This window comes from Pleurodeles waltl, chromosome 6 (genome assembly GCF_031143425.1).
Source record: "Pleurodeles waltl isolate 20211129_DDA chromosome 6, aPleWal1.hap1.20221129, whole genome shotgun sequence".
Taxonomy (NCBI): Eukaryota; Metazoa; Chordata; class Amphibia; order Caudata; family Salamandridae; genus Pleurodeles; species Pleurodeles waltl.
This window is the reverse complement of record NC_090445.1, coordinates 1,718,525,831-1,718,542,041: the sequence shown is the minus strand read 5'-3', so window position 1 is coordinate 1,718,542,041 and position 16,211 is coordinate 1,718,525,831. Positions and strand designations below refer to the sequence as shown.

Genomic DNA, 16,211 nt, shown 5'->3' with positions numbered 1-16,211 from the left:
GGCAGATGTTGTGGCAGCTGTTGTGGCTGCTGTAGTTGTTGCTGTTGTTGCTGCTGTTGTATCTGCTGTTGTTGCTGCTGTAGTTGCTGCTGTTGTTGCTGCTGTAGTTGCAGCTGTTGTTGCAGGTGTTGTTTCTGCTGTGGGGGCAGCTGTTGTTGCCACTGTGGTGGCAGCTGTTGTGGCTGCTGTTGTATCTGCTGTTGTAGCTGCTGTAGTTGCTGCTGTTGTTTCTGCTGTTGTGGCTACTGTAATTTCTGCAGTTATTGCAGGTGTTGTTTCAGCTGTAGTGGCAGCTGTTGTAGCTGCTGTTGTTTCAGTCGTTGTTTCTGCTGTGTTGACAGCTGTTGTGGCTGCTGTTGTTGCTGCTGTAGTTGCTGCTGTATTAGTTGCTGCTGTGGTGGCTACTGTTGTGTCTGCTGTTGTTGCAAGTGTTGTTTCTGCTGTGGTGGCAGCTGTTGTGGCTGCTGTAGTTGCTGCTGTTGTAGCTGCTGTTGTGTCTACTGTTGTGTCTGCAGTTGTGGATGCGGTTGTGGCTACTGTTGTGGCTGCTGTTGTTGCAGGTGTTGTTTCTGCTGTTGTTGCTGCTGTCGTTGCTACTATTGTTTCAGGTGTTGTTTCTGCTGTGGTGGCAGCTGTTGCGGCAGCTGTTGTGGCCGCTATAGTTGCTGCTGTTGTTGCTGCTGTTGTGGCTACTGTTGTGCCTGCTGTTGTTGCTGCTGTAGTTGCTTCTGTGGTGGCTACTGTTGTGTCTGCTGTTGTTACAGGTGTTGTTTCTGCTGTGGTGGCAGCTGTTGTGGCTGCTGTTGTTTCAGGTGTTGTTTCTGCTGTGGTGGCAGCTGTTGTGTCTGCTGTTGTTGCAGGTGTTGTTTCTGCTGTTGTGGCTGCTGTCGTTGCTACTATTGTTTCAGGTGTTGTTTCTGCTGTGGTGGCAGCTGTTGCGGCAGCTGTTGTGGCCGCTGTAGTTGCTGCTGTTGTTGCTGCTGTTGTGGCTACTGTTGTGCCTGCTGTTGTTGCTGCTGTAGTTGCTGCTGTGGTGGCTACTGTTGTGTCTGCTGTTGTTACAGGTGTTGTTTCTGCTGTGGTGGCAGCTGTTGTGGCTGCTGTTGTTTCAGGTGTTGTTTCTACTGTGGTGGCTACTGTTGTGTCTGCTGTTGTTGCAGGTGTTGTTTCTGTTGTTGTGGCTACTGTTATGTCTGCTGTTGTTGCAGGTGTTGTTTCAGCTGTGGTGGCAGCTGCTGTGGCTGCTGTTGTTGCAGGTGTTGTTTCTGCTGTGGTGGCAGCTGTTGTGGCTGCTGTAGTTGCTTCTGTTGTAGCTGCTGTTGTGTCTACTGTTGTGTCTGCAGTTGTGGATGCTGTTGTGGCTACTGTTGTGGCTGCTGTTGTTTCAGGTGTTGTTTCTGCTGTTGTGGCTGCTGTCATTGCTACTGTTGTTTCAGGTGTTGTTTCTGCTGTGGTGGCAGCTGTTGCAGCAGCTGTTGTGGCTGCTGTAGTTGCTGCTGTTGTTGCTGCTGTAGTTGCTGGTGTTGCGGCTACTGTTGTGTCTGCTGTTGTTGCAGGAGTTGTTTCTGCTGTGGTGGCCGCTATTGTGGCTTCTGTTGTGGCTGCTGTAGTTGCTGCTGTTGTTGCTGCTGTTGTAGCTGGTGTTGTAGCTGCTGTTGTAGCTGCTGTTGTGGCTGCTGTAGTTGCTGCTGTTGTTGCTGCTGTTATGTCTGCTGTTGTTGCAGGTGTTGTTTCAGCTGTGGTGGCAGCTGTTGTGGATGCTGTTGGTTCACGTGTTGTTTGTGCTGTGGTGACAACTGTTGTGGCTTCTGTTGTTGCTGCTGTTGCTGCTACTGTTGTGTCTGCTGTTGTTGCAGGTGTTGTTTCTGCTGTGGTGGCAGCTATTGTGGCTTCTGTTGTGGCTGCTGTAGTTGCTGCTGTTGTTGCAGGTGTGGTGGCTGCTGTTGTAGCTGCTGTAGTTGCTGCTGTTGTTGCTGCTGTTGTTGCTGCTGTTGTTGCAGCTGTTGTGGCTGTTGTAGTTGCTGCTGTTGTTGCTGATATGTCTGCTGTTGTTGCAGGTGTTGTTTCTGCTGTGGTGACAGCTGTTGTGGCTGCTGTTGTTGCAGGTGTTGTTTCTGCTGTGGGGGCAGCTGTTGTTGCCACCGTGGTGGCAGCTGTTGTGGCTGCTGTTGTATCTGCTGTTGTAGCTGCTGTAGTTGCTGCTGTTGTTTCTGCTGTTGTGGCTACTGTTATTTCTGCAGTTATTGCAGGTGTTGTTTCAGCTGTAGTGGCAGCTGTTGTAGCTGCTGTTGTTTCAGGTGTTGTTTCTGCTGTGTTGACAGCTGTTGTGGCTGCTGTTGTGGCTGCTGTAGTTGCTGCTGTAGTAGTTGCTGCTGTTGTGGCTACTGTTGTGTCTGCTGTTGTTGCGGGTGTTGTTTCTGCTGTGGTGGCAGCTGTTGTGGCTGCTGTTGTTTCAGGTGTTGTTTCTGCTGTTGTGGCAGATGTTGTGGCAGCTGTTGTGGCTGCTGTAGTTGTTGCTGTTGTTGCTGCTGTTGTATCTGCTGTTGTTCCTGCTGTAGTTGCTGCTGTTGTTGCTGCTGTAGTTGCAGCTGTTGTTGCAGGTGTTGTTTCTGCTGTGGGGGCAGCTGTTGTTGCCACTGTGGTGGCAGCTGTTGTGGCTGCTGTTGTATCTGCTGTTGTAGCTGCTGTAGTTGCTGCTTTTGTTTCTGCTGTTGTGGCTACTGTAATTTCTGCAGTTATTGCAGGTGTTGTTTCAGCTGTAGTGGCAGCTGTTGTAGCTGCTGTTGTTTCAGTCGTTGTTTCTGCTGTGTTGACAGCTGTTGTGGCTGCTGTTGTTGCTGCTGTAGTTGCTGCTGTAGTAGTTGCTGCTGTGGTGGCTACTGTTGTGTCTGCTGTTGTTGCAAGTGTTGTTTCTGCTGTGGTGGCAGCTGTTGTGGCTGCTGTAGTTGCTGCTGTTGTAGCTGCTGTTGTGTCTACTGTTGTGTCTGCAGTTGTGGATGCGGTTGTGGCTACTGTTGTGGCTGCTGTTGTTGCAGGTGTTGTTTCTGCTGTTGTGGCTGCTGTCGTTGCTACTATTGTTTCAGGTGTTGTTTCTGCTGTGGTGGCAGCTGTTGCGGCAGCTGTTGTGGCCGCTGTAGTTGCTGCTGTTGTTGCTGCTGTTGTGGCTACTGTTGTGCCTGCTGTTGTTGCTGCTGTAGTTGCTTCTGTGGTGGCTACTGTTGTGTCTGCTGTTGTTACAGGTGTTGTTTCTGCTGTGGTGGCAGCTGTTGTGGCTGCTGTTGTTTCAGGTGTTGTTTCTGCTGTGGTGGCAGCTGTTGTGTCTGCTGTTGATGCAGGTGTTGTTTCTGCTGTTGTGGCTGCTGTCGTTGCTACTATTGTTTCAGGTGTTGTTTCTGCTGTGGTGGCAGCTGTTGCGGCAGCTGTTGTGGCCGCTGTAGTTGCTGCTGTTGTTGCTGCTGTTGTGGCTACTGTTGTGCCTGCTGTTGTTGCTGATGTAGTTGCTGCTGTGGTGGCTACTGTTGTGTCTGCTGTTGTTACAGGTGTTGTTTCTGCTGTGGTGGCAGCTGTTGTGGCTGCTGTTGTTTCAGGTGTTGTTTCTGCTGTGGTGGCTACTGTTGTGTCTGCAGGTGTTGTTGCAGGTGTTGTTTCTGTTGTTGTGGCTACTGTTATGTCTGCTGTTGTTGCAGGTGTTGTTTCAGCTGTGGTGGCAGCTGCTGTGGCTGCTGTTGTTGCAGGTGTTGTTTCTGCTGTGGTGGCAGCTGTTGTGGCTGCTGTAGTTGCTTCTGTTGTAGCTGCTGTTGTGTCTACTGTTGTGTCTGCAGTTGTGGATGCTGTTGTGGCTGCTGTCGTTGCTACTGTTGTTTCAGGTGTTGTTTCTGCTGTGGTGGCAGCTGTTGCAGCAGCTGTTGTGGCTGCTGTAGTTGCTGCTGTTGTTGCTGCTGTAGTTGCTGGTGTTGCGGCTACTGTTGTGTCTGCTGTTGTTGCAGGAGTTGTTTCTGCTGTGGTGGCCGCTATTGTGGCTTCTGTTGTGGCTGCTGTAGTTGCTGCTGTTGTTGCTGCTGTTGTTGCTGCTGTTGTTGCAGCTGTTGTGGCTGCTGTAGTTGCTGCTGTTGTTGCTGCTGTTATGTCTGCTTTTGTTGCAGGTGTTGTTTCAGCTGTGGTGGCAGCTGTTGTGGATGCTGTTGGTTCACGTGTTGTTTCTGCTGTGGTGACAACTGTTGTGGCTTCTGTTGTTGCTGCTGTTGCTGCTACTGTTGTGTCTGCTGTTGTTGCAGGTGTTGTTTCTGCTGTGGTGGCAGCTATTGTGGCTTCTGTTGTGGCTGCTGTAGTTGCTGCTGTTGTTGCAGGTGTGGTGGCTGCTGTTGTAGCTGCTGTAGTTGCTGCTGTTGTTGCTGCTGTTGTTGCAGCTGTTGTGGCTGTTGTAGTTGCTGCTGTTGTTGCTGATATGTCTGCTGTTGTTGCAGGTGTTGTTTCTGCTGTGGTGACAGCTGTTGTGGCTGCTGTTGTTGCAGGTGTTGTTTCTGCTGTGGGGGCAGCTGTTGTTGCCACCGTTGTGGCAGCTGTTGTGGCTGCTGTTGTATCTGCTGTTGTAGCTGCTGTAGTTGCTGCTGTTGTTTCTGCTGTTGTGGCTACTGTTATTTCTGCAGTTATTGCAGGTGTTGTTTCAGCTGTAGTGGCAGCTGTTGTAGCTGCTGTTGTTTCAGGTGTTGTTTCTGCTGTGTTGACAGCTGTTGTGGCTGCTGTTGTGGCTGCTGTAGTTGCTGCTGTAGTTGCTGCTGTAGTAGTTGCTGCTGTTGTGGCTACTGTTGTGTCTGCTGTTGTTGCGGGTGTTGTTTCTGCTGTGGTGGCAGCTGTTGTGGCTGCTGTTGTTTCAGGTGTTGTTTCTGCTGTTGTGGCAGATGTTGTGGCAGCTGTTGTGGCTGCTGTAGTTGTTGCTGTTGTTGCTGCTGTTGTATCTGCTGTTGTTGCTGCTGTAGTTGCTGCTGTTGTTGCTGCTGTAGTTGCAGCTGTTGTTGCAGGTGTTGTTTCTGCTGTGGGGGCAGCTGTTGTTGCCACTGTGGTGGCAGCTGTTGTGGCTGCTGTTGTATCTGCTGTTGTAGCTGCTGTAGTTGCTGCTGTTGTTTCTGCTGTTGTGGCTACTGTTATTTCTGCAATTATTGCAGGTGTTGTTTCAGCTGTAGTGGCAGCTGTTGTGGCTGCTGTTGTTTCAGTCGTTGTTTCTGCTGTGTTGACAGCTGTTGTGGCTGCTGTTGTTGCTGCTGTAGTTGCTGCTGTATTAGTTGCTGCTGTGGTGGCTACTGTTGTGTCTGCTGTTGTTGCAAGTGTTGTTTCTGCTGTGGTGGCAGCTGTTGTGGCTGCTGTAGTTGCTGCTGTTGTAGCTGCTGTTGTGTCTACTGTTGTGTCTGCAGTTGTGGATGCGGTTGTGGCTACTGTTGTGGCTGCTGTTGTTGCAGGTGTTGTTTCTGCTGTTGTGGCTGCTGTCGTTGCTACTGTTGTTTCAGGTGTTGTTTCTGCTGTGGTGGCAGCTGTTGCGGCAGCTGTTGTGGCCGCTGTAGTTGCTGCTGTTGTTGCTGCTGTTGTGGCTACTGTTGTGCCTGCTGTTGTTGCTGCTGTAGTTGCTTCTGTGGTGGCTACTGTTGTGTCTGCTGTTGTTACAGGTGTTGTTTCTGCTGTGGTGGCAGCTGTTGTGGCTGCTGTTGTTTCAGGTGTTGTTTCTGCTGTGGTGGCAGCTGTTGTGTCTGCTGTTGTTGCAGGTGTTGTTTCTGCTGTTGTGGCTGTTGTCGTTGCTACTATTGTTTCAGGTGTTGTTTCTGCTGTGGTGGCAGCTGTTGCGGCAGCTGTTGTGGCCGCTGTAGTTGCTGCTGTTGTTGCTGCTGTTGTGGCTACTGTTGTGCCTGCTGTTGTTGCTGCTGTAGTTGCTGCTGTGGTGGCTACTGTTGTGTCTGCTGTTGTTACAGGTGTTGTTTCTGCTGTGGTGGCAGCTGCTGTGGCTGCTGTTGTTTCAGGTGTTGTTTCTGCTGTGGTGGCTACTGTTGTGTCTGCTGTTGTTGCAGGTGTTGTTTCTGTTGTTGTGGCTACTGTTATGTCTGCTGTTGTTGCAGGTGTTGTTTCAGCTGTGGTGGCAGCTGCTGTGGCTGCTGTTGTTGCAGGTGTTGTTTCTGCTGTGGTGGCAGCTGTTGTGGCTGCTGTAGTTGCTTCTGTTGTAGCTGCTGTTGTGTCTACTGTTGTGTCTGCAGTTGTGGATGCTGTTGTGGCTACTGTTGTGGCTGCTGTTGTTTCAGGTGTTGTTTCTGCTGTTGTGGCTGCTGTCGTTGCTACTGTTGTTTCAGGTGTTGTTTCTGCTGTGGTGGCAGCTGTTGCAGCAGCTGTTGTGGCTGCTGTAGTTGCTGCTGTAGTTGCTGCTGTTGCGGCTACTGTTGTGTCTGCTGTTGTTGCAGGTGTTGTTTCTGCTGTGGTGGCCGCTATTGTGGCTTCTGTTGTGGCTGCTGTAGTTGCTGCTGTTGTTGCTGCTGTTGTAGCTGCTGTTGTAGCTGCTGTAGTTGCTGGTGTTGTTGCTGCTGTTGTTGCTGCTGTTGTTGCAGCTGTTGTGGCTGCTGTAGTTGCTGCTGTTGTTGCTGCTGATATGTCTGCTGTTGTTGCAGGTGTTGTTTCAGCTGTGGTGGCAGCTGTTGTGGATGCTGTTGGTTCAGGTGTTGTTTCTGCTGTGGTGACAACTGTTGTGGCTTCTGTTGTTGCTGCTGTTGCTGCTACTGTTGTATCTGCTGTTGTTGCAGGTGTTGTTTCTGCTGTGGTGGCAGCTATTGTGGCTTCTGTTGTGGCTGCTGTAGTTGCTGCTGTTGTTGCAGGTGTGGTGGCTGCAGTTGTAGCTGCTGTTGTAGCTGCTGTAGTTGCTGGTGTTGTTGCTGCTGTTGTTGCTGCTGTTGTTGCAGCTGTTGTGGCTGCTGTAGTTGCTGCTGTTGTTGCTGCTGTTATCTCTGCTGTTGTTGCAGGTGTTGTTTCAGCTGTGGTGGCAGCTGTTGTGGATGCTGTTGGTTCACGTGTTGTTTCTGCTGTGGTGACAACTGTTGTGGCTTCTGTTGTTGCTGCTTTTGCTGCTACTGTTGTGTCTGCTGTTGTTGCAGGTGTTGTTTCTGCTGTGGTGGCAGCTATTGTGGCTTCTGTTGTGGCTGCTGTAGTTGCTGCTGTTGTTGCAGGTGTGGTGGCTGCTGTTGTAGCTGCTGTAGTTGCTGCTGTTGTTGCTGCTGTTGTTGCTGCTGTTGTTGCAGCTGTTGTGGCTGTTGTAGTTGCTGCTGTTGTTGCTGATATGTCTGCTGTTGTTGCAGGTGTTGTTTCTGCTGTGGTGACAGCTGTTGTGGCTGCTGTTGTTGCAGGTGTTGTTTCTGCTGTGGGGGCAGCTGTTGTTGCCACCGTGGTGGCAGCTGTTGTGGCTGCTGTTGTATCTGCTGTTGTAGCTGCTGTAGTTGCTGCTGTTGTTTCTGCTGTTGTGGCTACTGTTATTTCTGCAGTTATTGCAGGAGTTGTTTCAGCTGTAGTGGCAGCTGTTGTAGCTGCTGTTGTTTCAGGTGTTGTTTCTGCTGTGTTGACAGCTGTTGTGGCTGCTGTTGTGGCTGCTGTAGTTGCTGCTGTAGTAGTTGCTGCTGTTGTGGCTACTGTTGTGTCTGCTGTTGTTGCGGGTGTTGTTTCTGCTGTGGTGGCAGCTGTTGTGGCTGCTGTTGTTTCAGGTGTTGTTTCTGCTGTTGTGGCAGATGTTGTGGCAGCTGTTGTGGCTGCTGTAGTTGTTGCTGTTGTTGCTGCTGTTGTATCTGCTGTTGTTGCTGCTGTAGTTGCTGCTGTTGTTGCTGCTGTAGTTGCAGCTGTTGTTGCAGGTGTTGTTTCTGCTGTGGGGGCAGCTGTTGTGGCTGCTGTTGTATCTGCTGTTGTAGCTGCTGTAGTTGCTGCTGTTGTTTCTGCTGTTGTGGCTACTGTTATTTCTGCAGTTATTGCAGGTGTTGTTTCAGCTGTAGTGGCAGCTGTTGTAGCTGCTGTTGTTTCAGTCGTTGTCTCTGCTGTGTTGACAGCTGTTGTGGCTGCTGTTGTTGCTGCTGTAGTTGCTGCTGTATTAGTTGCTGCTGTGGTGGCTACTGTTGTGTCTGCTGTTGTTGCAAGTGTTGTTTCTGCTGTGGTGGCAGCTGTTGTGGCTGCTGTAGTTGCTGCTGTTGTAGCTGCTGTTGTGTCTACTGTTGTGTCTGCAGTTGTGGATGCGGTTGTGGCTACTGTTGTGGCTGCTGTTGTTGCAGGTGTTGTTTCTGCTGTTGTGGCTGCTGTCGTTGCTACTGTTGTTTCAGGTGTTGTTTCTGCTGTGGTGGCAGCTGTTGTGGCTGCTGTTGTTTCAGGTGTTGTTTCTGCTGTGGTGGCAGCTGTTGTGTCTGCTGTTGTTGCAGGTGTTGTTTCTGCTGTTGTGGCTGCTGTCGTTGCTACTATTGTTTCATGTGTTGTTTCTGCTGTGGTGGCAGCTGTTGCGGCAGCTGTTGTGGCCGCTGTAGTTGCTGCTGTTGTTGCTGCTGTTGTGGCTACTGTTGTGCCTGCTGTTGTTGCTGCTGTAGTTGCTGCTGTGGTGGCTACTGTTGTGTCTGCTGTTGTTACAGGTGTTGTTTCTGCTGTGGTGGCAGCTGTTGTGGCTGCTGTTGTTTCAGGTGTTGTTTCTGCTGTGGTGGCTACTGTTGTGTCTGCTGTTGTTGCAGGTGTTGTTTCTGTTGTTGTGGCTACTGTTATGTCTGCTGTTGTTGCAGGTGTTGTTTCAGCTGTGGTGGCAGCTGCTGTGGCTGCTGTTGTTGCAGGTGTTGTTTCTGCTGTGGTGGCAGCTGTTGTGGCTGCTGTAGTTGCTTCTGTTGTAGCTGCTGTTGTGTCTACTGTTGTGTCTGCAGTTGTGGATGCTGTTGTGGCTACTGTTGTGGCTGCTGTTGTTTCAGGTGTTGTTTCTGCTGTTGTGGCTGCTGTCGTTGCTACTGTTGTTTCAGGTGTTGTTTCTGCTGTGGTGGCAGCTGTTGCAGCAGCTGTTGTGGCTGCTGTAGTTGCTGCTGTTGTTGCTGCTGTAGTTGCTGCTGTTGCGGCTACTGTTGTGTCTGCTGTTGTTGCAGGTGTTGTTTCTGCTGTGGTGGCCGCTATTGTGGCTTCTGTTGTGGCTGCTGTAGTTGCTGCTGTTGTTGCTTCTGTTGTAGCTGCTGTTGTAGCTGCTGTAGTTGCTGGTGTTGTTGCTGCTGTTGTTGCTGCTGTTGTTGCAGCTGTTGTGGCTGCTGTAGTTGCTGCTGTTGTTGCTGCTGTTATGTCTGCTGTTGTTGCAGGTGTTGTTTCAGCTGTGGTGGCAGCTTTTGTGGATGCTGTTGGTTCAGGTGTTGTTTCTGCTGTGGTGACAACTGTTGTGGCTTCTGTTGTAGCTGCTGTTGCTGCTACTGTTGTGTCTGCTGTTGTTGCAGGTGTTGTTTCTGCTGTGGTGGCAGCTATTGTGGCTTCTGTTGTATCTGCTGTAGTTGCTGCTGTTGTTGCAGGTGTGGTGGCTGCAGTTGTAGCTGCTGTAGTTGCTGCTGTTGTTGCTGCTGTTGTTGCTGCTGTTGTTGCAGCTGTTGTGGCTGTTGTAGTTGCTGCTGTTGTTGCTGCTATGTCTGCTGTTGTTGCAGGTGTTGTTTCTGCTGTGGTGACAGCTGTTGTGGCTGCTGTTGTTGCAGGTGTTGTTTCTGCTGTGGGGACAGCTGTTGTTGCCACCGTGGTGGCAGCTGTTGTGGCTGCTGTTGTATCTGCTGTTGTAGCTGCTGTAGTTGCTGCTGTTGTTTCTGCTGTTGTGGCTACTGTTATTTCTGCAGTTATTGCAGGTGTTGTTTCAGCTGTAGTGGCAGCTGTTGTAGCTGCTGTTGTTTCAGGTGTTGTTTCTGCTGTGTTGACAGCTGTTGTGGCTGCTGTTGTGGCTGCTGTAGTTGCTGCTTTAGTAGTTGCTGCTGTTGTGGCTACTGTTGTGTCTGCTGTTGTTGCGGGTGTTGTTTCTGCTGTGGTGGCAGCTGTTGTGGCTGCTGTTGTTTCAGGTGTTGTTTCTGCTGTTGTGGCAGATGTTGTGGCAGCTGTTGTGGCTGCTGTAGTTGCTGCTGTTGTTGCTGCTGTTGTATCTGCTGTTGTTGCTGCTGTAGTTGATGCTGTTGTTGCTGCCGTAGTTGCAGCTGTTGTTGCAGGTGTTGTTTCTGCTGTGGGGGCAGCTGTTGTTGCCACCGTGGTGGCAGCTGTTGTGGCTGCTGTTGTATCTGCTGTTGTAGCTGCTGTAGTTGCTGCTGTTGTTTCTGCTGTTGTGGCTACTGTTATTTCTGCAGTTATTGCAGGTGTTGTTTCAGCTGTAGTGGCAGCTGTTGTAGCTGCTGTTGTTTCAGGTGTTGTTTCTGCTGTGTTGACAGCTGTTGTGGCTGCTGTTGTTGCTGCTGTAGTTGCTGCTGTATTAGTTGCTGCTGTGGTGGCTACTGTTGTGTCTGCTGTTGTTGCAAGTGTTGTTTCTGCTGTGGTGGCAACTGTTGTGGCTGCTGTAGTTGCTGCTGTTGTAGCTGCTGTTGTGTCTGCAGTTGTGGATGCGGTTATGGCTACTGTTGTGGCTGCTGTTGTTGCAGGTGTTGTTTCTGCTGTTGTGGCTGCTGTCGTTGCTACTGTTGTTTCAGGTGTTGTTTCTGCTGTGGTGGCAGCTGTTGCGGCAGCTGTTGTGGCCGCTGTAGTTGCTGCTGTTGTTGCTGCTGTTGTGGCTACTGTTGTGCCTGCTGTTGTTGCTGCTGTAGTTGCTGCTGTGGTGGCTACTGTTGTGTCTGCTGTTGTTACAGGTGTTGTTTCTGCTGTGGTGGCAGCTGTTGTGGCTGCTGTTGTTTCAGGTGTTGTTTCTGCTGTGGTGGCAGCTGTTGTGGCTGCTGTAGTTGCTGCTGTTGTTGCTGCTGTTGTAGCTGGTGTAGTTTCTGCTGTTGTTGCTGCTGTATTTGCAGCTGTTGTTGCAGGTGTTTCTGCTGTGGAGGCAGCTGTTGTTTTCACTGCAGTGGCAGCTGTTGGGGCTGCTGTTGTATCTGCTGTTGTAGCTACTATAGTTTCTGATGCTAATAAACAAAAGAAATACACATTTAGCAATTTATATCCATCAAATATTAAGGTAAAAAGCACTTTGTGAAGGGAAAGCCACCAGTACACAGAAGCACAGACCTGGTGGCAACAGCCTCAATATGAGGTGAAACGAGCAAAGCCACCAAGCAGAGTGAAGGGCATGAAGATGGGAGATACAGAGCTTACAAGTAGAAGTGAAGTAATAAGGGGCACTAGTGGCATGGGGCAAAGGCCTGTGTCCAGCTGGAGAGATCATATGCACCAGGTAGGTGCTGCTCAGCAGCAGTCAGTGAAGAAGGCAGCTGAGAGCACAGACTGCAAGCTGCAGCAGAGGCAGCTGAAGGGGGCACCAACAGCTGCATATAATCCAGGTAACAACAGGGAGTGTAGATGTCCAGGTGGAGATCTGCCAGCTTAAGGGAGCACCACCAGCAGTAAGTCACTGTGGTAACACCAGGGATCATAGATGTCCAAATGGAGAGGTGCAAGCTTAAGGGAGCACCACCAGCAGTATGTCACCATGGTAACAGCAGGGAGCTGATGGAGCTGTGTTATCTTAAGGGAGCACCACCAGCAGTATGTCACCATGGTAAAACCAGGGAGCATAGATGTTCAGCTGTAACGGTGCCAGCTTAAGGAAGCACCACCAGCAGTATGTGTTAGAAAGTGTCTTCTTTCTAGCATGGTTACCCCCACTTTTACCCTGTTTGTGAGTGTGTGTCAGTGTGTTTTGCCTGCCTCACTGGGATCCTGTTGGTGAGGGCCCCAGTGCTCATAGGTTTTGGCCTAATGTGTGTGTTGTCAGGAGCACTTAACTGTGTCACTGAGGCTATGCTAATCAGAACAAAAACAACAAGTGATGGACGGAATGCTGAACATTGTCAAACACTCACCCCCAGTCACAGATCTGGGTTTAATCCATCGTTCTTTTGCTCACCATGCCACCCCAGTTTGGACCCAGCCATATGCAAATCAGTCTTGACCCTGTTCCTCATGGGAACAGTCCAGCCCGAACTGCCAAGCCAGGTCCTCACTGGACCGGAAACAAGCATTCTGGGATCGGTTTCGGGGTTTCACCCCTCATCAGCTAGGCTAGCTTGAATCCAGTGGCATGGGAAGCACGGGACCCACGTCTGGGCATACCCTTCCCACTTAGGGCAACAAAGCAAAAACAACAAGTGATGGACGGAATGCTGAACATTGTCAAACACTCACCCCCAGTCACAGATCTGGGTTTAATCCATTGTTCTTTTGCTCACCATGCCACCCCAGTTTGGACCCAGCCATATGCAAATCAGTCTTGACCCTGTTCCTCATGGGAACAGTCCAGCCCGAACTGCCAAGCCAGGTCCTCACTGGACCGGAAACAAGCATCCTGGGACCGGTTTCGGGGTTTCACCCCTCATCAGCCAGGCTAGCTTGAATCCAGTGGCATGGGAAGCACGGGACCCACGTCTGGGCATACCCTTCCCACTTAGGGCGACAAAGCAAAAACAACAAGTGATGGACGGAATGCTGAACATTGTCAAACACTCACCCCCAGTCATAGATCTGGGTTTAATCCATCGTTCTTTTGCTCACCATGCCACCCCAGTTTGGACCCAGCCATATGCAAATCAGTCTTGACCCTGACCCCAAACTGGGGTGGCATGGTGAGCAAAAGAACGATGGATTAAACCCAGATCTATGACTGGGGGTGAGTGTTTGACAATGTTCAGCATTCCGTCCATCACTTGTTGTTTTTGCTTTGTCGCCCTAAGTGGGAAGGGTATGCCCAGACGTGGGTCCCGTGCTTCCCATGCCACTGGATTCAAGCTAGCCTGGCTAATGAGGGGTGAAACCCCGAAACCGGTCCCAGGATGCTTGTTTCTGGTCCAGTGAGGACCTGGTTTGGCAGTTCGGTCTGGACTGTTCCCATGAGGAACAGGGTCAAGACTGATTTGCATATGGCTGGGTCCAAACTGGGGTGGCATGGTGAGCAAAAGAACGATGGATTAAACCCAGATCTATGACTGGGGGTGAGTGTTTGACAATGTTCAGCATTCCGTTCATCACTTGTTGTTTTTGCTTTGTCGCCCTAAGTGGGAAGGGTATTCCCAGACGTGGGTCCCGTGCTTCCCATGCCACTGGGTCAAGCTAGCCTGGCTGATGAGGGGTGAAACCCCGAAACCGGTCCCAGGATGCTTGTTTCCGGTCCAGTGAGGACCTGGCTTGGCAGTTCGGTCTGGACTGTTCCCATGAGGAACAGGGTCAAGACTGATTTGCATATAGCTGGGTCCAAACTGGGGTGGCATGGTGAGCAAAAGAACGATGGATTAAACCCTGATCTATGACTGGGGGTGAGTGTTTGACAATGTTCAGCATTCCGTCCATCACTTGTTGTTTTTGCTTTGTCGCCCTAAGTGGGAAGGGTATGCCCAGACGTGGGTCCCGTGCTTCCCATGCCACTGGATTCAAGCTAGCCTGGCTGATGAGGGTTGAAACCCCGAAACCGGTCCCAGGCTTGGCAGTTCGGTCTGGACTGTTCCCATGAGGAACAGGGTCAAGACTGATTTGCATATGGCTGGGTCCAAACTGGGGTGGCATGGTGAGCAAAAGAACGATGGATTACACCCAGATCTATGACTGGGGGTGAGTGTTTGACAATGTTCAGCATTCCGTCCATCACTTGTTGTTTTTGCTTTGTCGCCCTAAGTGGGAAGGGTATGCCCAGACGTGGGTCCCGTGCTTCCCATGCCACTGGATTCAAGCTAGCCTGGCTAATGAGGGGTGAAACCCCGAAACCGGTCCCAGGATGCTTGTTTCCGGTCCAGTGAGGACCTGGCTTGGCAGTTCGGTCTGGACTGTTCCCATGAGGAACAGGGTCAAGACTGATTTGCATATGGCTGGGTCCAAACTGGGGTGGCATGGTGAGCAAAAGAACGATGGATTAAACCCAGATCTATGACTGGGGGTGAGTGTTTGACAATGTTCAGCATTCCGTCCATCACTTGTTGTTTATGCTAATCAGAACCTCACTGCTTATGCTCTCTCTGCTTTTAAATTTGTCACTATTGTCTAGTGACTTCATTTACCAATTCCAGTTGGCACACTGGATCCCCCTTATAAGTTCCTAGTATATGGTACCTAGGTACCCAGGGCATTGGGGTTCCAGGAGATCCTTATGGGCTGTAGCATTTCTTTTGCCACCCATAAGGAGCTCAGACAAACCCTTTCACAAGACTGCCACTGCAGCCTTCGTGAAATAGTGCACATATCATTTCACAGCCATTTTCACTGCACTTAAGTAAGTTATAAGTCACCTATATGTCTAACCTTCATTTACTGAAGGCTAGGTGCAATGTTACTAAGTCTGAGGGCTCCCTTGCACTAGCAAGGTTGCCTCTATGCAGTCCAGGGACAATTTCCCCAGACTTTGTGAGTGCAGGGATGCAATTATACACATGCACTACATATAGGTCAATACCTATATGTAGCTTCACAATGATAACCCCGAATATGGCCATGTGAGGTGTCTAAGATCATGGAATTGTCCCCCCCATTCCAAATCTAGCATTGTGGAGCCAATTCCATGCATCCTGGGGCTCCACCATGGACCCCCAGTACTGCCAAACCAGCTCTCTGAGGCTTGCACTGCAGCTACAGCTGCTGCCACCTCACAGACAGGGTTTCGCCCTCCTGGGGTCAGAGCAACTCGGTCCCAGGAAGGCAGAACAGAACAAAGCATTTCCTTTGGGAGCAGGGTGTTACACCCTCTCCCTAAGGAAATAGGTGTTACAGGCTGGGGAGGGGTAGCCTCCCCCATCCTCTGAAAATGCTTTGAAGGGCACATAAGCCATCTACACCATTTCAGGGACCCCCAGTCCCTGCTCTTGCGTGAAACTGAACACAGGAAAGGGGAGTGACCACTCCCCTGTCCATCACCACCCCAGGGGTGGTGCCCAGAGCTCCTCCAGTGTGTCCCAGACTTCAGCCATCTTGCTTTGCAAGGTGTGGGGGCACCCTAAAGGCCTCTGAGTGGCCAGTGCCAGCAGGTGACGTCAGAGACCCCTCCTGATAGGTCCATACCTGATAAGGTAGCCAATCCTCCTCTCAGGGCCACTTAGGGTCTCTCCTGTGGGTTTCTCTCCAGATTCTACTTGTAAGTTTACAGCAGGATTCCACTACAACAACCACTACATCCTCTGACCTCGGATCGACCACAGACTGCTCCAGGGACCGCTGTAAAAGCAACAAAATATCCAGAAGGGCTACTTTTCCTCAGCAACTTCAGCTCCAACCAGCAACTGCAACAGTTTCCATGGTGATCACACTTTGGGGACTCCCTGTTTTCATCCTGCACCAGAAGGACAAAAGAAATCTCCTGTTGGGTGACGGAGACACTCCCCTTCTCAAGCAGGCACCTTCTAAGTCGACGACCAGTAACTCCTGGACTCCTCTTCTGGCGACGAGCATGCTTCTTGGAACACAAGTGGTGGACCCCTTTGACACAGACTGTCCTAAGGTCCTGCTATCCAAATCTGGACGAGGTAAGAGCTTGCCTTCCCCGTTAGCGACAGTACCACTGTGCACCGCGTCATATTCACCTCCTGGGGCCTCTGTGCACTATTTTCAAGAATCCTTCGTGCACAGCCTGGCCCAGCACTCTATCCTGTGACTCTCAACTCGCTGAGTTGACCTCCGGCGGCATGGGAACTTTTTTTGTAATGCTGTACCATCCGCAATTTGCACCTTCTTTGTCCTCGTGTCTTGGGACTTTCGTGGGTGCTTCCTGGTCATCTGTAGGTTCCCTCCAGTGTTGGGAGCCTCCTCTGCCTCCTCAGTCCGAGTTGAGGTCCCCAGGTGCTTCCTGGGTCCAGCCAGCGCCACTTTGACGCAAAACGTGACTTTGCTTGAACCAAGGCTTGTTAGACAAATCCAGCTCGGAAACTCACCTGCATCCAACATCTCTTCGTGGGACTTCCATTGCATCATGCAGGAACCCACAGCCATCTTCCTTTGGTGCATTTCTGTAGTCTTCGTCCAACCGCGGACTATTCTTGTTCACCCTCTTCTAGGTTGGCAGGGGCTCCTGTCCTTCCTGGAACTTTTATCGACTTCTGGACTTGGTCTCCTTCTTT

The 16,211-nt window shown here is 50.8% G+C and overlaps 1 protein-coding gene across 1 annotated transcript in view; it reads left to right on the top strand.

The window, feature by feature from the left end:
- The window catches only part of LOC138301834 (platelet binding protein GspB-like), a 34,035-nt gene extending 22,877 nt beyond the window's left edge, over positions 1–11,158 (top strand). Inside the window, exons 26-39 of the mRNA XM_069242332.1 lie at positions 84–269; positions 1,725–1,856; positions 2,058–2,297; positions 2,559–2,744; positions 4,143–4,274; positions 4,464–4,703; positions 4,977–5,162; positions 6,642–6,773; positions 6,990–7,121; positions 7,323–7,562; positions 9,321–9,524; positions 9,654–9,893; positions 10,155–10,388; positions 10,872–11,158. Of these exons, the coding sequence (XP_069098433.1) occupies positions 84–269; positions 1,725–1,856; positions 2,058–2,297; positions 2,559–2,744; positions 4,143–4,274; positions 4,464–4,703; positions 4,977–5,162; positions 6,642–6,773; positions 6,990–7,121; positions 7,323–7,562; positions 9,321–9,524; positions 9,654–9,893; positions 10,155–10,388; positions 10,872–11,158 (2,771 nt within the window). The remainder of the gene's footprint in view (positions 1–83; positions 270–1,724; positions 1,857–2,057; positions 2,298–2,558; positions 2,745–4,142; positions 4,275–4,463; positions 4,704–4,976; positions 5,163–6,641; positions 6,774–6,989; positions 7,122–7,322; positions 7,563–9,320; positions 9,525–9,653; positions 9,894–10,154; positions 10,389–10,871) is intronic.
- Positions 11,159–16,211: the final 5,053 nt, after the last annotated feature.